The sequence below is a fragment of the Aythya fuligula genome, chromosome 16 (assembly GCF_009819795.1).
Source record: "Aythya fuligula isolate bAytFul2 chromosome 16, bAytFul2.pri, whole genome shotgun sequence".
Taxonomy (NCBI): domain Eukaryota; kingdom Metazoa; phylum Chordata; class Aves; order Anseriformes; family Anatidae; genus Aythya; species Aythya fuligula.
Genome location: NC_045574.1, coordinates 14,874,318 through 14,896,839, shown reverse-complemented (window position 1 = coordinate 14,896,839; position 22,522 = coordinate 14,874,318). Strand labels below are relative to the sequence as shown.

General features: G+C 52.9%; 1 protein-coding gene across 1 annotated transcript; it reads right to left on the bottom strand.

The window, feature by feature from the left end:
* Positions 1 to 4,142: 4,142 nt before the first annotated feature.
* Positions 4,143 to 18,416, bottom strand: STMN3 (stathmin 3). The gene is made up of 5 exons (XM_032198649.1): positions 18,190 to 18,416; positions 11,252 to 11,347; positions 10,698 to 10,873; positions 9,564 to 9,755; positions 4,143 to 9,203 (listed from the first exon to the last, which is right to left on the bottom strand). Exons 1-5 carry the CDS (start codon positions 18,206 to 18,208, stop codon positions 9,144 to 9,146), a joined length of 543 nt encoding a protein of 180 aa, XP_032054540.1. The 5' UTR covers positions 18,209 to 18,416; the 3' UTR covers positions 4,143 to 9,143.
* Between the last annotated feature and the right edge of the window lie 4,106 nt (positions 18,417 to 22,522).

The following is a 22,522-nucleotide window of genomic DNA, read 5'->3' as shown; positions in this document are numbered from 1 at the left end:
GGAGGAGGGGGGGGGGAAGGCGCCCCCCCCCCCCCGGGCGGCTGCGGCTGAGGGCGCCGGGTGGGTGCGGGAGGGGGGGTGGGGAGGGGGGAGGGGGGGCAGAGCGGGGCTGCGCCGCGCGCGCGGCTCTCGGCCCCCCCCCCTCCGCCCCTCCCTCCTCTTCTTCCTCCCCCCCCCCCCCCGCCCCGCTGCCACCACCGACGCTTCCGCGCAAGCGCGTTGAGGGCGGTTTTTTTTTTCTTTTTTTTTTTTTTTTTTTTTTTTTTTTTGGGGTGGGGGGGGCACGGGATTTATTTCGCGAAGCCGCCCGTGCAAAGAAGTGCCCCGGCCGCGGCACTGCGCATGCGCGGAGGGCGGGGGATAGGAAGGGGGGGGGGGCAGAGAGGAGGGTGGGGGGGCAGAGGGAGAGGGCCCTGCGTGGTCTTGGGGGTCCACACGGGCTTTGTAGGGCCCCCCTGTGCCTCCCCCCGGACTTTTATGCCTCCTCTATGTCCTCAGTGCCCTCCCATGTCCCTCAGTGCCCCCCATGTCCCTCAGCGCCCCCCCGTGTTCCTCAGTGCCCTCCCATGTCCCTCAGTACCCCCCATATCCGTCAGTGCCCCCCCATGTCCCTCAGCGCCCCCCCGTGTTCCTCAGTGTCCCCCATGTCTCTCAGTGTCCCCCCGTGTTCCTCAGTGTCCCCCATGTCCCTCAGCGCCCCCCCGTGTTCCTAAGTGTCCCCCATGTCCCTCAGTGTCCCCCTATGCCCCTCAGTGTCCCACCATGTCCCTCAGTGCCCTCCCATGTTTCTCAGTGTCCCCCCGTGTTCCTCAGTGCCCCCCCGTGTCCCTCAGTGTCCCCTTATGTCCCTCAGTGCCCCTCATGTGTGTCCCCCACACGCACACCCCCAAAAGGCAGGGCTTTTTGCACCTGCCTTTGACATTGGGACACCACATCATTCCCCTCCACATTTCTGGGGGGCTTTCTGCACCTGCCTTGGTCACGGGGACACATCTCGTCAGTCCCCACCACGTTTTGGGGGGGCTTTCTGCATCTGCTTGGCCATGGGGCCACACCACGTCAGTCCCCACTGCATTTTGGGGGCTTGGGGTTGCACCTGCCTTTGCCATTGGGACACACATCAGTCCCCACCACGTTTTGGGGGGGCTTTCTGTGCCTGTCTTTGCCATGGGGACACACCATGTCAGTCCCCACCGCATTTTGGAGGGGCTTTCTGCACCTTCCTTGGCCTTTGGGACCCCACCTCATTCCCCTCCACATTTCGGGGTGTCTCACGCCATGCACAGCCTGAGGTGTTTGTGCCCCCCCTTGCCAGGCCGTGTGTGCTGCCCACACTGCTGCGGGGCCGCAAGCTGTCCCCGAGGTGCCATCGGTGACCTCCCAAGGTCCTAGTGCTGGGGCTGGCCCTGCTACACGCATCTGGTTCCCAAAATTTGCTTCACCGATGTTCACAGTGCACGCAGCAGCCCTGCAAAGAGCCCTGCAGTGCTGCTGTGCCACCGATTCAAAGGCCCAATAAACGCTAAAAGAGATAAAGCAGCTCTCTGAGGATGCTTTTACTGTCCGTATCAGCTACGAATTATAAAAGGGGAGATAGAAAAGTGTGTTTTGCAGCTGGAGGAGAAAGGGGTCGTGTCAGTGGCCGTGCTAAGACTTGACGGCCGTTTTCATACTGCCCAAGAGCGCTGTGCACAGCTGGGCCTTTCCTCGGCCACGGGGGACACCTCCCTCGAAAATATCTGTGCTGGGGGGTTCCCTGGGGGCCTGGGGGCTTGCATGATGCTTGGGGGGGCTCGATCCAGGGCAGTGTTTTGCTGTTTGCATTGCTGGAGGCAGCCCGTGGTGCCAGGAGCTGTGTGGTGGCTGGGCCCGATGGCACCACACGTCTCGTCCCACCCCGAGCTTGGGGCACAGGCAGAGCCCAGGAGCCGTCCCTGAGCCGCTCGCAGGTTTTGGTGCAAATTCTGCTATTTCTGGGCCTCCCTGGCTTGTGACAGCCGGGGTCTGCAGAAGCACTCAGGGATTTTCCGGGAAGGGCTCTTGAGCAGTCTCGCTCCATCTCGGTTTTTCTGCTAGTGGGTGGGTGACACGTTCTGAAAAAGCCATGCCAGGGGCTGTGAAAGTCACAACCCGTTTCTTGAAGCAGTCTTGGTGATTTTTTGTTGTCAGCTCTTCCCAGCTGCTTGGCAAATGGCATTTTCTGCCTCCCGGTCCCTGCCGCGTTCAGGTGGCGTGGCTGTCTGTCTGTTCACATTTGGCCTGGTGAGCTGTGTTTTTCACACGAATTTCTGATGAACCCCTCTGATGGCTTTGTGGTGGTTTATTTAGCGCTTATTTTGTCCAACGCTCTTCCTTTTTCCGTCCTCCCCATCCAGACCAGTGCTGCCAGATAACTGGCTGCCAAAATGCTGCTTCCCTCGCATCCCTGCTCGCTTTCCAGTTTCCTGAAGCTAATTCTCATTAACATGATGTTGCACGAGGAGATATATTTCTTTTGCTTCTCCTCCTGGATAACCAAATGTAACCAACCAGCAATGTTAATTCACTCACTAGATATCATGAAGCCCTTTTTCGTGGGATCCTGCCTGTATTTCTACCAACCCACGGGCAGCAGCAGCCCAGGTTGCTGTTCCACCAGCTGCACCACCAGACCTGGCTGGCTGGGGCAGATAAAAATTCCCTCTGCCACCCTATCAGTCCCTGATGGTGGCCAGCGGCAGAGGTGTAACAAAGATGGTAAAAGAGGGCAAACCCACAGCAGTGCTTCTCTGCATGAGTGCTCCTGGCACTCTGTGCCCTATCGGGAAGCAAAATCTTCCTTTTTCTGCCAGAGCTGGACACCAGGAACCCCCCAGCTCCTCCCAGGGGACCACAAGGGCTCGCTCGGTGCCTCTTTCTGCCTCCTTCCCCAGCCGCCAGGCTCGCATGAGTGCCCACAAGGCTACTGCTGCAGCACCTACAGCTGCTTTACAACCAAAGCAAATTACTTTGCAAAATCTTTTCTTGCCTGCCCAGGGAGTGTTTTACATTCATCTGCCAGAGCTGCTGTTCTCTTCTCTTCCCCCTGCTCAGACACGACTTGAGCATTTTGTAGGGATTCTCCAGGTTGCTCACATTTTATTTATTCGCCAGGTTTTGACCTTTACAGAAGAGTTTGGACAAGTGATGTGGCTGGTCCAATACCTCAGGATCGTGCCTTTGGGCAGCCCTGGTGCTGCCAGCAGCTTGGTGCTGTGTGTGGGTGCCCTGGGAACACTCCACCAGCCCTGCACCAATGCATCCCACCCCTCTGCTGTTTGCTCCTTCAGATCACACTGGGATGAAGGATCTGGCCTGGAGAGGATGGCCACGCTTGGTCTTTCTGATATAATTTATTTTATTTTGTTTTGTTTTATTTTATTTTATTTTGTTTTATTTTATTTTATTTTTTGTGGCAGAGAGGCAAATGCAGAGGCTCAGGTTACCGGGATCACTTTGTTAAGAGTTCCCAAGCCTGGGTTAGCAGATGGTGAACCTCTGAAGAAAACCGAGCAATGTTGTGTTCCCAGTAAGGATCTTATCTTACAAACCACGAAGGTCACGCTGCAAAAATAGAATTCCTGTTTGTGCAGGCAGCGGCATCCTGCGCACACGTGGGAAGAGCATCGGTGCCGGGCGGTGCCTGCGCAGCATCGCTCCCCCTGATCCTACAAAAACCTGCCCGGGATGAGGGCCCTGCTGGGTAAAACCCCATTTGCCCTCCCTTCGGGTCAGCTTCTCCTACACCGCCTTGTAGGGTCACAAAATGCATCTCAGTCCATAAGGATGCTGCTTTTTAAATGTTCCTACAAGGACGGTGGGGCTGGGGACACAGGCAGGTAGGGCCAACTGCTGCAGCTGCTATGGAAATGGCCACACGCCTTCCCTTCGGGTGTCTTTGGGGGTTACAGACCCTCCTGTTGCAGCTTTTGGGGTGTTTTTGTGCGTCGTGGCCCAGGGAAATGTTGGCCAAGGCTAGGGCAGTGTCCTCTTGGGGCTGTTCCTGGGGAACCCAACCCCGCTCACCCCCACCCGGCCCCGGGGGGGGAAGGCTGTGCAGCTGCTGGGAAATCAGGAACACAGGCACTGGGTTTCTATTAAAAGAAAAAGAAGAAGCTCACAAGTTTTCCAGAACTGGATTTATTGTATTTGCAATTGTCTTATATCTTTTTTGATCCTCCTCTGTAAAGACGTTGCATGCCCTCGCCTTTCGAACCACAAGGCTTGGTAGTGGTGCCTCCATTCAAGCGTTTTATCATTATTTTTTTTTTTCCTCTGAGAATAGTGATAAACGATGGGTTTCTGCATCTTTTATATTGGGTGCAAAGTACTTACTTAACATACAGAGGCTTAAATTCTGCTTTGTTAAATCTTTAGGTCAATTCAATGCATTTTATTGGTATTCTCACAATACAAACAGGAGCCTTAGAACTCAAACAATCTATTTATGGAGAGATGGACACACATGGTTTCATACCAAGTTTTTTTCTTTTTTTTTTTTTCTTTTTTTTTTTTAACTCATTTTTCATCATCACTTCTTTTTGCACAACGACAACCTCAAGCTGACAATGAAATGCACGCGGGAGAGCCACGGGAACCAGACCGGGCTCTGCTAGGGATGGGGAGCCCTTCGCCACCCCGCCGCCCCGTCCCACCAGAGCCACGGCGGGCGGCGATGCTCAGCCCCGAGCAGCTTTTGGGGACAAGAGCATGGCTGGGAGGTGACAGCTCACCCGAGGGTGCTGTGCCACCTCGACCGTCCCCAGGGTGAGACACGGCCCCGTGCTTTGTTGCTTCCCATTCTCATGGCACTTGGCACCTCTGCCCTACAGCTGACTGCGGCGGTGGAGGTTACCGGCCTTACTGCGTCGTCTCGTCCCTAGCATGGGTGGTGAGAAGTCTCTAGCACCATGAACAGCCGTTCCCTGACTCATTTCAAGTGGTAGGAGGAGTGGATGTGCATAAATGGTCTCCACCTCTGCGTTTTGGTGTGGGGTGCCCAGCCCAACGGGGTGAGACGAGCCGTGCCAGCCAGGCGCAGGGCCGGGGAGCCAGCTGGGCTAAGCTAAAGCGAGCTGAAGTTGGCCTGGCAAGAGGGGCAGCAACGCTGGCTGCCCCCAGTGCAGGATGCCTGCGTGAACGGCCGCTGTCCCTAAAAGTTAACTCAAAGGTAACCCCACATTCGCTTACAGCTCACAATTAATAAGACAAGGGAAAGGCGCAGCCCAGAAGCAGTCTGAGCATCCTTGAAAGCCCCCATGTGCAGACAGAGCTGAGCCACTTTGCCACAAAGGATAACTGTGCAGGGCTGGAATTGGGGCTCTCATGCCCCTTGTTGCAGCTCTCGCACAGACCCACTGATCACCCAGCAGCTAATTTAGCTTCAGCTTTCCTGCCTTGCTTGAATCAGAGGCTCTTCAGGAGAGCTCTGTGCAAGGTGCATGCACACCAAGAAATTGCCACCACCTCATTTTCCTCCCTCGCACAGCCACGGGTCCTCTGTCAGCTCGAGGAGCCTCGAGGAAAGGCTCCTACCGAGCACAAAGTCCCGTGTCTGCCTCTGCAGAGCTCGGCTACGGAGCAGCCACGGGAAGCAGGGAGGAACCCGGCCCTGCCACCAGCACCATCGCCCTGGGGACTGCGACCACGGGGTGTGGGAATGGTGGGGAAGTCACAACCAGACAGACAGGGGATGGGGCTGTGAGGCTGTTAATGAGGACACTTAATTAGTCGCAGCTGAGGCAGGAAGGATGCTGCAGCACACAACCACCGGCAGCCCCAGGAGCAGGAAGATCCCGTGCTCACTGCGGGCGTTCCCCCAATAGTACCCATGGCACGGGGTGAGGATTGGGGTCCTCTTGTGTCCCTCATGCATTCACCTCCGTGTCACCAAGCACATCTGGCCCCGTGTGACATTGCACGGCGGTGACAGCGCCAGTCCCCCGATGTCACCAGCACAGAGCTCAGCCCAACACATCCCTGCTTCTCCGGTGCTTGAATTTCCCCCCGCAGCAACACATTTTCCAGCCACATCCACCGAACCTCACGGCACCAACCCAACAGAGGCGAGAAAAATGGGTTTCCCAGGGCCCACATGCCAGGCTCCCCTCTTGCCAGGTCATTCTCTGCACTCCCTGCGGGACTGACTGCCAGGAAAACCTGCAAGAATAAGCCTCCACCCGAGGACAAGGCTGGCCTTACGTGGAGGAGGGCAGGCACGAAGGACTGAGCTGCAAGACCAGGCAGAGACCGAGCCAGGGGCTCAGGCACCGTGGGGAGGGTGGCTCTGACCCAGCACCGGGCTCTGCTTCTGCACCCCAAGCCTCACCCTCATGCAGGACCTCACACTACGTTAACCGTACCTAAACACAGCACACACCCCAAGCATCACCTTCATCCCAGCCCTCTGTCCTCCTCCTCCTCCTGGTACCCGCAGCACCCAACCCGGGGCTGGATGCGGGCGGCTGCCCCCACCCCTGCTCCCCACCTCCAGCCGCTCGTGCGCCCCGCTGACAGAGGGACAGTGGTCGTTTCTCTCCTTCCAGACTCCTGCTCATGAGTACATTTCTGAGAATAATAATAATCATAGTAATCATAGTACTAAAAACAGTATTTACAACAAGCTCCAGGTCAGAATTACACACCAAGCAAACACTCAGCACCACAGAGAGCAGGACGGGGTTAATATCTTGCAGATACCTTCTCAGATCCCGCCAACGCGGGACACAGACATTAGACAGTTTCAACCATTTCTTACACACAAACATTTCGTTTAAATTACTTTGTAAATTCTTTTTTTTTTTTAAACTTTTTAAAATTTCTTGTCACTATATGAATGAGGTGATGCTGGCGGTGACGCCGCGCTCTACACAGATGCTTATCTAAGACAGCTGCTACTATAAACTGATCGTTAGCTACTGATTAAGAAATTCAACCCTCAGTTGCCGCTCCTTTTCCCTCTCTGTCCAAAATCACGTTTTGTCACTGGCCGGGGCCGGGGCTCGCTGATAACCCCGGGCAGAGGGGCTGGGCAGGAGGCAGCCCTTCCTTCCAGGAGCAAAGCCTTCCCCAGACATCGAAACGTGCTGCGGCCACAGAGGGGTCGCTCCCGAATCTGGCCAGGACTTCTGGGGGATCAGCAAAGAGCCCAGGGATCTGATTTCCAGCAGCTGCTCTTTGGCTTTCTGTTGGGTTTCTGTGGCCGCCCGATGCTTACTTCAGGCCCTAACAAATTCTTTGCACGAGTAAAGCACAGGGTAGGCTGAAAACGTCAGCTTCTGAGCAGACTCAGCCGTGGTTTTCAAGAGGGGAGGAGAGGCAGGTGAGGCAGCTCCTGGTGTGCCATCCTCACCCGCTGCCATCCCTCACCCCAGCCCCTGTGCCCACTCCCTGCAGCATCTTCTCCAAGGACTCAAAACCCAGCGCAGGCATCTCCCATCTCTCCCCCAGCACAACACGTTGGCCACACGCCATGCAGAAGGCACCACGGCCCTGAATTAGATGTCTCCAGCCCTCGCACGCCCCTTTCCTCGTGCTGAGACAGCAGCCAGGAAGGAGAGGAGGGATGCCACCGGTGCCGTGCCCCAAAACCACCTCTCTGCTCTATCCAAGGCACACCACCACAGCGATTTGTAAGCTCTGCTCAGAGGGGAGTTCTCACTGCCCTCTGCCCCAAACAAACGCAGCCTCCACCATCCATCTCCTCCACCAAATCCTGCCCCGAGACCGTGCTCACACGAGGACCGACCGCTCGCATGAGGCCCCACAGCGACCGGGTGGCGATTCCCGCAGGGCGTCCGATGCAACGTTGCCTCTTTTTCAGTTTTTCAAGCCAAAAGCAGAGCGGGCACAGGGTGGGCAGCGCTGTGGGTGGCAGCCCCCGCAGCGTGCTTGGTAATCGGTGACACTGCAGCTCAGGAAGGCTGTGACAGCCACCTAGCCAGGTGACGTTACCATCAGCTGCTAACGCCACGCTTGCATGTTCCCTGCTCATCTCTACCTCCACGGAGAGACGGAGTTGGCGTAAAAATAGGCCTTGAAAAGCTAAAGATAGACAAGAAACGAGCATGGGAACATCTCTTCCCCCTTCCTGCAGAGCTGCTCCTGCTCAGCTCTGCCTCATCCGAGGCAGCCGGGCGGAGAGGACCACGCAGGAGGGTGGCGTGTCCCTGCCCTGCCATGCTCTGGGGCTGTGCCCGGTGCTCCCTGGCCTCAGCATCCATCCCGCAACGGCACTGAGGAGCCACGTCCATCACTGGGAAGAGGAAAGGGTGGTTATCATGTCTGCCATCTCACCACCCTGCCCTGTCCCTGCTGGAGCTGTGTTCCTACGGAGAGAGGTGTCGGGAGCACCGGGCAGCTGCAGACCCCGCGTCCCCTTCACCCCCGTGCTGCCTGTCCAAGGCTTCTGCCGGGGCATCAGCCAGCACCCATGGGGACGGGGACAGTGGGGATGTGGTTCTGAGCTCTGGGAGAGCCCCCCAGCTGTTTCCACACAGGCTACCAAAGAAAAACCCAAATATGAGGATTTTTGGGTTGCTGCCTGTCTGGGCCAGCCTTGGGTAATGGCCAAGAGCTGGGGGCTGCACGCCCCCACTGCCACAGCCAGTCCCTGCCTCTCCCACACCTCTCCTACCGCTGGCAAACACGGCTCTACTCATTGCTCCACTACACACACAGAAATCATCACTTCCTTCCCATTATCCTGAAACTGAGATTTGGCTCAGAGCAAACACCGAGAGTACTAAAAGCCCCGGATAAGAAATCCGTATCTCCGTGACACTGCTGGTTGAATTTATTAACATCTTCGTTTTTACATTAGTTTAAGAAATATTTTTTTTAAAAAAGGACAAACCCTCCGAAGAAGCTGATTGACCGACTGATCCACTGATCCTCTATTTCGTGTGAGCTAGTTGCTATTCTGCTTAGAGGTCCCTATCATCTGTGAACCCCCACAAGTACCGAACGATTTAGGATGCAGAGATAGAGAAGCGTGTAGCTGGGGGACGAACACCAGGGGATGGGGGGATGGAGAACCAAACGCTGCATCTAGACAAACAAAATAAAATGTGTTGGTTGGTTGGTTTGTTAACAGGAATCAGGTGCTAGGTGTGTAGAAAAGCCCTTTATCCAGAGATCTCCTCCCGCTGTTCCTTGTTCCTGCGCACTTCGGCTGCGTGCAGTTCCTGCAAAGACAGGAGAGGGGACACCAGGCAGGTAAATCTTTAGGGCAAGCCAAGAGCTGGGGGTGTCTCTCGACAGTTACAGGCTGACAGTTTCTGCTCTTGCAAGCTCTGTTTTCCTCCTGTCCTGCACGCAGCGTTGGCACCAGCCAGAAGAAAAGCTCCCAGAGCAGTTTCACGCCCGTTGCAGCCCAAGGGTCTGCAGCCTGCAGCACCCATGGGTGCTGGAGCCACAAGCATTAACCCGGAGCCCTGTGCATTTCCCTGGAGCCCTGTGCATTTCCCTGGAGCCCCACACATTTACCCAGAGCCCCACACATTTCCCTGGAGCCCCACACATTTCCCTGAGCCCCGTGCATTTACCTTCTCGCGGAGCCGCTCCCTCAAGGCGGCGAGGTGCGCCTCGCGGATCTCCCTGCTCAGCTCCATCTTGTAGTTGAGCTTCTCCTCGGCCAGGCGGCTGAAGTTGTTGTTCTCCTCCAGCGCCTTGTGCAGCACCTCCCGCTCGTGCTCCCGCTTCTCCGCCAGCTGCTTCAGCACCTGCGCCTCCTGGGTCTGGCGAGGCGCCGGGAAAGGCGCGTGAGCCGACGGGAGAGCCTCTTCCAGCCTCCCCTCAGCCTCCCCCGAGATGTTTGGTCTCCAGCCCTTTTCACCTCCCTCCAGCCCATAATATTCTGCCAGGAAGGCGCTCGGAGCAGTCGCCTCCTCCCTGGGATGGGGCAGTGTTGGCTCAGCCGGGTGCCGGGGGCCCTCCCGCGCTCAGCAGCACCACGGGGGTAGGCATGGGGGGCACAGAAGCCCCCTGCCAGGTTCCCCTCGGTCTTTGGACAATTTCAGCTTTCCTCCTGCCCACCACCCTTTAGAATTATGAGGGTGAAAAAAACATCAAAGACCACCAGGTCCAACCCAGCACCGAGCCCCTCACTGAGCCACGGCCCCAAGCACCCCACCTGAGTACCTCCAGGGACGGTGACTTCCCTGGGCAGCCTCTTCCAATGCCTCCCAACCCTTCTGGGGAAGAAATTTTTCTTAATATCCAACCTAAACCTCCCCTGGCACAGCTTGAGGCCCTTTCCTCTTGCCCTAACAATTATCCTGTGCCTTACTCTGCAGTTTTTCTCCTTTTCTGCATTTTTCACCGGAAGATATTTCATGATAAAAGGTGGGAAGTAGCATAGGCAGCTGTCAGAAAAGTGAGGTTTGGAGTTTAACTCAGGTGAGCAAGAGCTCTGCAATAGCCTGGTCATGCCCATGAGGTCAGACAGGGCTCCAAACAGCTCTGCAGTTGTAGGAACAGGACAACCGTGGACACCGAGCCCAATTTCCTGCCCAAAACAGGCTGCAAACCTACATCACCCCCATGTCTTACCTGACTATTTACAGCTGAGTAATGCTAAGGGTAAGAACACCAATGCTGGCTGGCTTAGATTGCTCCTGAGAAGCCTGCTTTAGGGTTTGGTGCGATAGGTACCCGCCTGAAAGGCCCCATCTCGTTACCTTCCTCCTCTCCTCTGCAGCCTCCAGCCTCCTCTGCAGCTCCTCCAGGGACAGGTCCTTCTTCTTGGGGGGGGAGGAAAGGATGGGGCTCTCGGGAGATAGATCTGAAGGCGACTTCAGGATCACCTCGAAGCTCTGACCTGATGCCCTCTTGTCCAGCTGCTTCACCTCCATATCTTGGGGGAAAAAAAACAAACAAGAGCTCTGTGACTGTGACACCCAGGAGAGCATTGGCCTGAGGGCATTGAGCTCTTCACGTGGGAATAAGGTATTAATTCCCCTGTCCTGACCTGGGTGGTTTTGGTTTATCCCCAGAATTTCCTGATTAATTGGCTTCATCCCCCCCCCAGCTCAATTCAATTATTTTAAATTCCCAGCATGTCTTAATAAAATTAACCGGGAAGGAGGCTAAACTGAAGGGCCCGGGCCGAGATGTGGATTGCTGCCCTAGGAGGGGATGGGGGGGTACTGGTGAGCTCCCACATCAACCAAACTGCCATCAGGGGCATTTGGGAACAATTCTGCAGCCTAATACACAGGAGCAGGTTACGTACCTCCATACTGGTAGATGGTGTTAGGGTGCGGCTGGGTGTGGAAGCAGGAGCAGATGAGGGAGAGCAGAGACAGCTCCTTCATTTTCTCCTTGTAGGCTGAAAAATAAGGAATAGCAATGAGGAGGGAGTCGAATGGCAATGGGAGCTCTTTTTTTTTTCATGGAGAAAAGAAGCAAGTGGGCACCAGGAGGTCTGTTTGTAGCTACCAGACTCTGTGGAGGCTTTGCCAGGCTGCCACAGGTTGCCAAAAGGTCCCCAAGGGGTATCTGCTCTAGAGTGGACTAAATTAGAGACCAGTGTAGCAGCATCATGGGAAGATATTAGGATTTTACCACCTCTGGAGGTGTAAGTTCCCCTGGAAGATTTTCCCTCCAACGGAGCTGACACACTTCAGCCCTCAAAATTAGCCCCATAGCCACAGCTGCCCAGACACTTTCTGCATCCCACCTCCAGGCTCGGAGGTAGAGGATGCCCACGGACACCCAGAATCACTTCTCAGCCCTCAGCAAGTTCCCCGTATTTCACAATTCATCGCCGAAGCAGGCAAGGGAGGACGTGGTGGGATCGTGCAGGCTCTGTGGTCACTGTGCTGTCCCCACCAGCTCCTGCAAAGGGCAGGGAGATGCAGCACCCCCTCGAGCTCTGCTGCTGCGAGCCCTCAGGTTTGCTCAGCATCCCTGTGACCCGAGGATGCTCTGCAGCACCCTCAGCGATCACACCACCCCAACAGCAAGACCCTCCAGCAGGCCGGGAAAAGGAACCCCAAAAAAACCCTTTGTGATGTGAAGAAGCACCAGAGGCAGAGCAATTTTGAAGCAGTGCAATTCTGTGTAGCACAGCTTCTGAGAAACACCTTTCAGATCTCCTCCTCTGCCTTCCCTTGGCTGCTCTGGCAGAAGAACAGTGCTTCCATACGCCTGCTTCATCCTCACACTTATTTTTCCTCCTAGGCACAGAACTGCATCCCAATTTACACCCCCCTTGGGCCAACCAGCAGCCCCTGCAGCTCAGATTTTTACTGAGCTGATTTTTTTACTCATTTTTACATTTCTGTTTGCTCCACATTCTGGTTTCAGCGCCCTTCCCAGTTCTGTGGCTGTGTGTATACCCGACAAGGGCAGTTTAATCAGCGATGCAAGCCACAGGGCAGGACATTTCGATTCTGTTCCTGGTGACAGGGACTTTGGAAAGCCTCTGGGAGCGCCGCGTTGTGCTGGGCTGGTGACATGCAGCAAGAAGCTGGTGCCTGGTGCTGTGCTGTCAGAGCCCAGAGGGGGGATCCCTGGCCAAAATGGGAGATGTGAACACTTAGCAGAAAGCACTGAGGTCCTTTCTTTACAATCCTGGCTGGTTCTGGCTGGAACAAAGACGTTAAGCAGATGTGCCACATCCCTGACCCACCAGGCTGTCTCCTAGCACTTGCTACAAACCCCAGCGCTTTGGGTTTCAGTCCTTGAACTTTGGCAGCTGTCCCTAGTGCTGGTTTCATGGTTCCCTGCGTAGATGGGTGCAGCCCTGCCTTCCTGGAGGTCTGCTGTAGGGATTTCATTTGGTAGCATCTGCCTTAATCCCACCAGGATCTTCCAGGATCTGGCAGGATCCGGCCCCATCCCGGTGGTGCAGAGCTGTCCCTTCAGCACTGCTGCCCCCAGCCCTGCCAGGTGCCATGGTGAAGGCTTGGGGACGAAGGGGGGCAAAGGACCCAGCCCTAGGAAACAGCTGAGCCCTGGGAAAAAATGATCACAACCCCTGGGAAAAAAAAAAATGACCCCAACCCTTGGGAAAAAAATGACCCCAGCCCCTGGGAAAGCAACTGCCCCCTGGAAAATAATCGACCCTGGAAAAACATCCGACCCCTGGGAAACAACTGACCCCTGGGAAAAAATCGACCCCAATTCCCACCCCAAAAAATAAATCACCCACGAGGGGCAGCCCAGAACGACCCCCAGCACTGAGAGCATCAGCAGCCACCCTGCTGCCCCCATCCTCGTGCACTTTTTGATCTGACAGGTTCAGTGACAGAAAAGAGGTGGCCAACACACCATTAGCAGGCTAAATAAGCACAGGCATCCTGTGAGGAGAGGAGGGTCCTGGCTTTATGCATTTGGGTCTGTCTGGGGCTGTACAGGCTGGGAGCAGGACAAGGAGCAGTGGCTGGGGGTGGGAGCGGTGCTGAGCAAAGGGAACCACCTCCCATGGGGTGGTGAGACCACAGGACTCACCATCTCCAGCCCATCTCTGCCCAAAAAGTTCAGTTCTCTGCTTCCTAACCAGATAAATCAAGCTGAGCAGATGTCTTTTTGGTAGGTGTTTAAGGATGTCCAGCAAAACATGGGCTGGTAAGGCACCACGCCGATGCAGGGTGCTTCGGAAGGAACCAGAGGCACAGTGAGGCTCATTTGTGTGAAACCAGACAATTAAAGGGATGGGACTGAGCGTGCTACATCTGGTAGCAAGGTCAAAGGAAGGTTGTTACAAGAAAATCGCTGGTTTTGCAAAGATAACTTTGGAGAAGTAAAAATTGCTTCCATAAAGCATTAAAATGTATTTTCATTTATACCATGAAAAGACGAGAAGAGTCCAATTATAAATGTAACTAAAGCACAAACCGAAGGTAAAGGAACTAGAGAGATGGGGACTGGGGCCCTGCAGCACAAATTCTGCCATGCCACATACACAAGAAATGCAACCCCAGTCCCCGAGGAGCCTTCAGAGCACAACAGAGTGCAGATGTTCTCACCTGGTAAGAATGCTGCCATGAAGATCACAGAATCAGAATCAATCACAGAATCACAGAATCACAGAATCACAGAATCCAGATCTTTGTCTCAGAATATCTCACTTTCATCTTCCTGCCCCACAACATCCACCACCAGGACAGCAAAAGAGCTCACGCAACCAGAAGAGGAAGGGGAACCAGTGAAAACAGTGGGATCCAGAAAAATAGGAGCAATACAGCTCCATTGGTGTTGAAAAGGGACGACAAAGCCCAGCAATTCACTGGAGGGATTGTGCAGATCAGAAGTTGCACCCCACACTGATGCCAGGCAGCATCTTGGAGATGCGATGAACGTGGACACGTTTGGAGCCATCCATGAGGACAGGCAGATGTGAGGCTCACTTTGCCTTCTGTGGGACATCTGCTGAACCACCCCCCAACAGGGGTTTCCAATCACCTGGCTCATTCCCTCCTAGGTTTCATTTGCAGCTCGTGTCCACCCCATCAAGCCACATTACAGGCGGCCAAACGATTGGCAAATCACTCAGGCTCCAAGGCTGGAACATGTGGGGTGCCTGCAGGAAAATAACCCAGGCAATCACCCCTCTCCTGTCTCAGCAGGAGAGCAGGGGCCAAGCTGGGAAGCAGAGACCCAGAGACTTGTCCGTTATGCTGAGATTTCATTATTTATTTATTTATTTATTTATTTTTATAAATACACGCAGAGAATGCAAAATTCTCCATGATGGCACTAAACATGTAGAGGTACTTCAAACGAATCAAAGGGCTGTTTGAAAATATGCCGAGCAGCTCTTCACCATTTGAGGCGTGCCAACGTGCTACAGCACATACCCATGGTCTTTCATCTAGCTCTCTTTTGTATTTCTAAATCATATATATATATATTCTTAATTATTATTATTTTTTTTTATCATAGGTTTATGCCTGGAAGAGTAAGGCCCATGTCGCTAGGGCATCAGGGAGGAAGAGGCTCGGAAAGAAGGGGTGAGGCAGGAATGTTGCTGACATTTAATTAGCAGAGGATGCTATGGAAGTTTTAGTGAGCTTCAGGTCCCTCTGCATATTGCCATCCACAGCCACCAGTCCTGCTCACCCCAATACAGCAAGAAGTTGCAGTCCACACTGCTGCCCACACTGCTGTCCCAAAGGCCTCATCTGCAAACCTTCGACCTGCCACATCAGAGCACTAAATCTCCGTTTTTCCTTTGCAGAAGGAGAACACAACACACTCATCTGACAAACAACACGTCCACCAGCCCTGAACCAACACCAGCGTACTCCAAGAAAGGGTTCGTCTGAGATATCTGAGGGATCATCACAGTGTCTACACGCTGCCATTAAGGAAGATATGGTTCATATTTTAGAAAAAAAAAATAATCAAGGATTTAGATGCCTTGTTTGGATACATTGGTAGGAATATAAAAAGACCTAAAACAGGTTCTCTTGGCTTGTACAACTGAAGTCCCAATAAAGGTACCATAAACATCTAAGTCAGGCCATATGCACTCTATCAACAACTGAAAAGAAAGAATATTAATAGTGATTTCCTGAGAACAAGGTGATGGCTGGGTGGAAAGGAGTCTGACTGTGTCTAGCACCAGCCATAGAAATGGTGTGGGACAGCGCTGAGCGGTGTCCACCAGCCCCAGAAAAGGGAGGCAGAGGTGACCTCAACCCACAAAAAGCCATCCTGCCCCTGCAGCTCAGCACAGGAAGGGGAAAACCCCAGGATCCATCCGGACACCTCTACCATCCCCTGCTGCGAGGCTGGGAATGACAAACCCGATTTCCCTCCCGGCTCCACCTTCCCAGCCACACCAGCAGGAAAAAACCCCACGAGGCTTCCTCCGTACCGCATCATTTCATAACCTCCATGAGCAGCTGCTGCCTCTCGTATCTCTTCCTACATTCAGCCCCAGCACCCATGGGTGGTGGAGAAAGCCCCCTTGGGGCTGCAGCCCCCGGGATGCCTCCCCTTTTGGGATGCCCGACGGCACAGGGCTTTGTCCAGCCATGCGGGGAGGAGGCGCGAGGGCTCTGCCCTGCAAGCTGTGCCCGTGCAGCACGGCCAGCACTGCAGCTGAGCCTGCACTGAGCATGTGCTGCTGCTTCCTCCGCTGCACACACAACGGCCACGGCCGGGGGGAAACGCCTGCGGAGGCAGGTGGGAGCCGGTGATGGCTGCGGGGATGAAGAAAGCAAGCCCCCCGGCTCTTTTTTATTCATCCCCGGGGGATTTGGGGGGTTGAACAAACCCAGGGAAATCTTCCCAAGGTGGGGATCATCGGCCCCCGGGCAGCAGCTGCAGGCAATTAGAGCCGCTCTCCCCTCAGCACGGATTTGCTTTTGCTGGGGATGGAGGAGAAAATACGGAACACGAGGTTTTTTCCTTAATTCAAGGATCTGCTTGCCTTTTTCCTCCGTGCCCGTGGCTGAAGGCAGTGGCTGAGGGGCGGCTGCTCCCTGCAGAGCTGGGCGAGGCTCAGCATCGCTCCTGCCTTGCTCTGCCTCCCCCTGCCTCAGCCCTCATTCCCCTTCACATCCTCCCCCTTCACATCGCCCTCTCGGCGTGGAGGGAGCCACAGGGAAGCGTGGTTCCCCTGAAGTGAACGCTTCGTGATCCCCTTTGACATGAGAGCAGCATCTTCCTGCAGGTGGAACATCTCGGCTGGGCTGGGAGGGTGAGGATGCACCAAAAGGAGCCACGTTTTGTGCCCCCACGCCCCTCATCCACCACCTCACCCCTGTCACATCCGATGCAGCCTCCGTTTCTGCAGCTGGGAGCCCTCCTCTGTCCCCAAAATAGGGACAGGGGGCAGCAGGGTGGGCCCTGCCCCTGCCCCACGCGTGCACCCACCCACACAGGGACACTTGTACAATCGCTGCGGGTTGCCTGTCTCCGAGACGCATTTTCACGGCGCTGCTTCACCATTTTTTCTTAATGCAAAGCCCCCTCGGGATCTGCTGCACCCTTACCCGCCCCGCGGCACCTCCCATCTTTCTGTCCCTTTCTCTGCTGCCTTTTAAAAAGGAGAAAAGGATGGAAAATGCATGGAGGAGACACAGGCACAGGCCAGTGAAAGGAGCAAGGGATGCTGCCTGGTTTCCTTCTGGCTGGTTCTGTGGCTGGGAGGGGGCACAAAGCACTCCCCACTTCTTTTTGCCTTTTCTTTATATCCAGACCTACATCCCGACCCTTTAGGATTCAGCTTCACACCCTCAAGCCCCTCTTTATGCACTGAGAAATGAAGAGCAGTTTCAGGATAAAACTCCTTTTATTTTGAAGGAAAAGAAGCAGACCCTCCAGCCCCACCCCCTTCTCATTGTATCATTCCTGGATTTTCCCCTTCACCCGAGTTCCCAGTCCCAGCCCTTTGAATTCCCACTCTTCACCTAAAAGGGGCAAAACTCGTCTTTAGGAAGCAGTTTGGACGAGGAGCATCCTCACTGCAGCCCGGGATGCTGCAGCCAAAGCAGCAGGCTCCCCGGGCTACGCTATTATTCCCATTATTACTGCAGGGGGGAGGAAGGGCTTCCCTTGCAGCATTTGGTTTCACTCAACGCCATCAGAGGACCGCTCCCCTGAAGCATCTCCTGATGGAGAAAAGCAAGCTGTGAAAGAAATGCAGGGCTCGGAGCTCTGAGAATGCACAGAAACCCACCCAGGTTTTTCTGGTTGGGCGTGGGGGGGGATATTTTAGGGCATTACCATCAGCATCTTGTCCGCATCTTTTTTTTTTTTTTTTTTTCCCCCAATATCCATTTAGGAAATCTATCATCTTCACACAATAAAATGCAATTTCTAATTTCTCTGCATCCAGCTACACAACAAGCACGTTTTTCTTAGAGAAAAAAAAAAAAAAAGCTGCATCACGCTACAAAAATAATTATTAATTGGCATGCAGCAGCATCTTCCGATGGTGCACCGTAATGACAGCAATATTTTAAACCGGCAAGTTTATCGCCTGTGCATTCGTATTAAAATAAAAAAGCCCACCTGCTATCTTGCATCAGAGGGGTGTGTGCCTGGGGGAGGAAGGGGAACAATGCTGCCATAGCAGCTGCCGCCTCATCGAACTCCCCCGAAACGCAAGAAAAAAAAAAAAGGAAAAGAAAAATAATAAAAAAAATAATATATAAATGAGAATAAGGATAAAAAGGAGCCGGGCAGCGTGGGGCTGACCAGGTCTTGCCCTACCTGAGACGGTGCTGGCCATGCTGCCGTGGGGCGCGGGGCTGCGGTGGTGGTGATGGGGAGCGGGCTCGGCACCCGCGGCGGGGAGGTCGGAGCGCCCGCAGCACGGAGCAGGTGGAAGGAGAAGGAAGGGTCACGGGCTGGGAATGGCACTGAGCGGCTCAGGCCTCCTTTCCTGGGTGGCTTTGACGCCGGGTCCCTCCCAGTCGGACTGCCTGCCAGAAATGCAGCCCCACCGGGGAGGGGGGAGGCGAGCAGACACACCCAGCCAGCACGCCAGCAGAAGATGGCTTTTCCTCCTCTTCCTCCCTTTCTTGTCTGCTCCACGCAACTCGGCTGCTTCTCCTTCCTTGGCCCTTGAAAGCAGAAAGGAGCCGATTCTCTGGGTTTTATTGTTGTTTTCCGCAAGGCTTCCCCAGGCGGAGACAGCCGGGGGGCTGCGGCTGGGCTGTGGCTCATTGAGGCAGGGCTGCAGCCCCCAGACCCAAATCTTGCCGCATTTTCAGCCCCGTGTTGTAGGGAGGAGGGGGCCCAGCAGCTTTTGGGCTCCGTCTTTTGGGGCACGACAGGGGCAGCAGGCAGGGGGTGACGATGCTGAGACAGACAGGGAAAAGCAGAACACAGCCTGATGGATTCAGTGGCACTTTTCTGTATTTATTTATTTTTTTTTTCCAGGACATCTTTTCTTTTTCTTTGATTTCCCATTTTCTGTCATTTCGCCATTTGTGGCTGCTGCTAGAGGCTGGTACCTCCGTGCTTTTGAAGTACGTATCGCAGCACCTTCAGGACCAGGGAAGCCCCCCCTTTTCGTGCTGACAGCAGCAGCAGCACCCCGGTGTCACCCCGCTGACCACAGCTGCACAAACCCACCTCGTTTCTCATCAGACACGCTTTGCATGAGGCTCCTACACAATCCCCCAGCCATCAGCATCCTCCCCGGTTGCCAAACCCCGAGTTTCCCAGCGCGCTGCAATGCAGACACTGCCAAACCCTTCCAGCAGCTGCAGGGAGCCATGGGCTCAGACAGGGATGGAAGCAGCATGCTGTGCCTACCACATTCACTTAAGAAGTCAGAGATTTCCCTTTTTTCCTATTTTTTTCCCCTAATCTCTTAGTGTCCTGTTCCCTCAGCACTGTGTGTAAAATGGAAAGCCTTATCACAGAAAAAAAAAATATATAGAGAGAAAATAAGTCTAATCAGAATAATACGAGCAGTATCAGAATAATACTAGCAGTATCCACACCTTTTCATCATGTATTTGGAACAGGAGGTTGTTTTGTTTGTTTGTTTTTAAGCCTGACTGGACAGTTCACAGCTTCCTGCTCTATACGAGGCTCATTTTGTTTTTGCAAATCCCTCTGCTTTCTCTTTGGGGTGAATTTCTAGGACTTTATGGGCTATCCTGAAGCCAGCAGGCTGAAGTTTTCTGTTTCACTAAACACACCTCACCATCAGTAGGTGAAGACAGCTCTCCCAGGCATGCTGGAATAATTCTCTCACTATTCAATATGAGCTTTGGTTTTTATTTACCTAGATCTGATAGGGTCTGTCTACCCTTTGTGATGTTCTGGAGCTTCCAGGCATCGATCACAGGTGTTTTCTTCCTTTTATTTAGAAAAAGGAACACTTTCAAGGTACCAGGGCATGTGTCCCAGTGGAGTACGCTATACAAGAACTGGTGAGCAAACTAGATTTATGTGTGCAACACATCACACACTTCAGCTCTGGCGTTGTTCATACTTCCTAGATAACCTGTCGTATAAATAATTTCAATATAATTAATTCTGGATCCATCTATAACACCAGGAGATAGTTCTTCCTTGTTTTAAACTTAACTGTCCTTTTGAGTTCCCTCTGTTTTTTACCAGGGAGCTTCTGAAGGCATTGGTTGTTCTTCTCCAAGATGGGGATTAGGGAAAATTAGTGACTATTTGGCTAAATTGTCCTCTGCCTGACATCTAACCAGGCAGGCTCTCAGGAAACAACAGATTTTCAAGGAGAATCAGCAAGGAAGTTAATTTTATAGCATGCACTTCTTTCACTACTCCTTTGTGAATGTTTTCAACATTTTAAGCAATCAAACATTTGTAGATGTCTTTTAACATAGGAAGGGCTTCTGCCAATAACTCTCGCTGTCAAAAATGCTGAAAAAATGCAAGTCTACAACAGTATGGCTTTGCAAACCACTAAAGGCAGCTCTTCTGTTAGCTCTGAAGTACAGGAATGTCCTTTGAAGAAAAAAAAATAAATAAAAATTCCAACCTGACAGAAAAAAATCTCTCTTCAATAGACTCCCAAAAGAGGGACCCATAGCAACCCTCCCGTTTCATTACAGGACACTGTCATCTAGAGCAGCTCAGAGGAAGATTTACAAGTTGTGGTTGTTACCAAGAGGGTCACAGGCCTGGCACACTTCACATTGCTCTTTGTGGCTGCCAGTCTGGCAGAAGTGTGGCTTGCAATGAGAAATATTTGGAGAGTAATTTTACCTAGTGACTAATGAAGCCATTTGGAAAGTTACTGGTCTAAAAGGAAGAGCATGAACTGCAGTACAGGAGACGAATACCTTACCAGGCAATACTGTAGTCATGAGACCTTCCAGCACCATTGGCAGCCTGCAGTTGGGAGAAGCTGCCTTAGTTGGCAAGAAATAATAAAAATTCCAGATAGGGCAGCAGTAAACCCCCTGAAATTGTTAAATAATACAAGGAGAAAAAGAATTGAGAGAGAGAAACCTGTGACAACACCAGCACTAAATCAGGAAAGCGTTTCCCTGAAGGCAAGGGAAACAACAGGGTTAGTCTGAAGTTTCCTCTTTAGTATCTATCATGTGCACTTGAGAAATGAGGTCGAGTCGTACAAAGGGTCTGGATGGGGAAGAGGAGTTGTGCTAATTCAGTCGCATAAAGGTGTAAGGCAAGCCATGAATTCAGGTCACCCCGGGGCGCTCAGCTCCAACTGGCAGCACGTGTACAAAAGTTAGCAGCGCAAAGGCAGATGGCTGAGCAACTACAAATGGTGAAGAAGAAATTTTGAAAACATGAAGCTGTGAGCAATGGTCTAGTGATTGCCATACAGCTTCCACCAGGTCACTAATCCCATCTGCTTCAGCTTGCGAAACGGGCATTTACTTACTTTCCTAATGACGGGATGATTGTGTGAAAATTGGAGCGTCAAAGAGGAAAGCAGTTTTGTTGTTTTCCAACAGTGGAGAGACAGCAAGGCTCTGGATTATCTGGACTCAAAAGAACCCAATAATTATGTGGCCAAACAAAAGTTTTAGATGGTTTCTATGGGAACCATCACATATCCCCAGAAGGACAAGGCATGGCAACTCAATCCTCTCCTATCTGAAAGGAGAAAAATATCCTTCCCACCAAGAGCAGCACTTTTATGGTCAGTTGCTGCTGCTCTTCAAACTCTCTTGCCCCGTTCCTCAAGATTCTTGCTTGTCTGGGGAGGGAAATCCTGTATGGGTGGCCTCTGAACAGAACTGAGGATTATCCCCTTTGTACTCCTGCTCTGTACAAGCCTTCTGCCTGCAGGACTCTCTGCAGTTCAGTCACTCACACACCCACTCTCCTACAGAGTTTCAGGATCACCTTTTCCAAGGTTTTTCTTTTGTACATTTCTTTCCTTGACAGCACAACTTCAAATGAAAAATGTTCATCCAAGATCACCATCCCCTAATTTGAGCAAGCAGGGAGGAACCCCAGTAAGCCTGTATTTCCTTGTCTTAGCATGTAGAGACTGCTAGAGGTGTTGGGACTGGCCTGCCGTATAATCACTGTTCTGACCTTTCTTTTTACTTTAAAACCTTCCTTTTCTCTCTCTTCCTCCTTCTCCAAACTCTTGCTTTGGATTTTGTCCTAGGGAGCCAGACACCAGCGTGACAGTCTAGGAATAAAACCAATGCCTTTACTTGCCCTGTCTGTGTCACAAAGTAAAGAGTTTCAGTAAACCTTCACAATTCTTCAGCAAACTTAACTGAGAAAAAAAATGTATCTCTCTAAACTTGCAAAATCTTTTCTCTCTAAACTTACAAGATTTTTTTTTCTCTTAGTTTTCTGAATGGTCGGGTGCAGCGCCGACAGGCTTGCTGGTGCCGGCACTGCAGACTTGGTCAAGTAAGGTAAGTGGTGCAGAGAAACCACCCTCCAGAAGGATAAGGAGCACTCAGCCAGTGCTGACTCATTTGCCCCTGGACACTGGCACATCTGCTGACTCACGCTCCTTTTTGGGCTTGGTTGCCTTCCAGCTCTTCTCTCTAAAGGTAATATTGCTTAAATCAACATTACTTAAATAGCAGTTAAAATAATCGGATTTGATGCAGTA

Coding starts and splice junctions, on each gene's coding strand:
- STMN3 (XM_032198649.1), bottom strand. Junction 10,874..11,251: donor CACCATCTACCAGTATGGAG/GTACGTAACCTG, acceptor TTTTCCCCCAAG/ATATGGAGGTGAAGCAGCTG. Junction 9,756..10,697: donor CTGCAGAGGAGAGGAGGAAG/GTAACGAGATGG, acceptor GCGCCTCGCCAG/ACCCAGGAGGCGCAGGTGCT.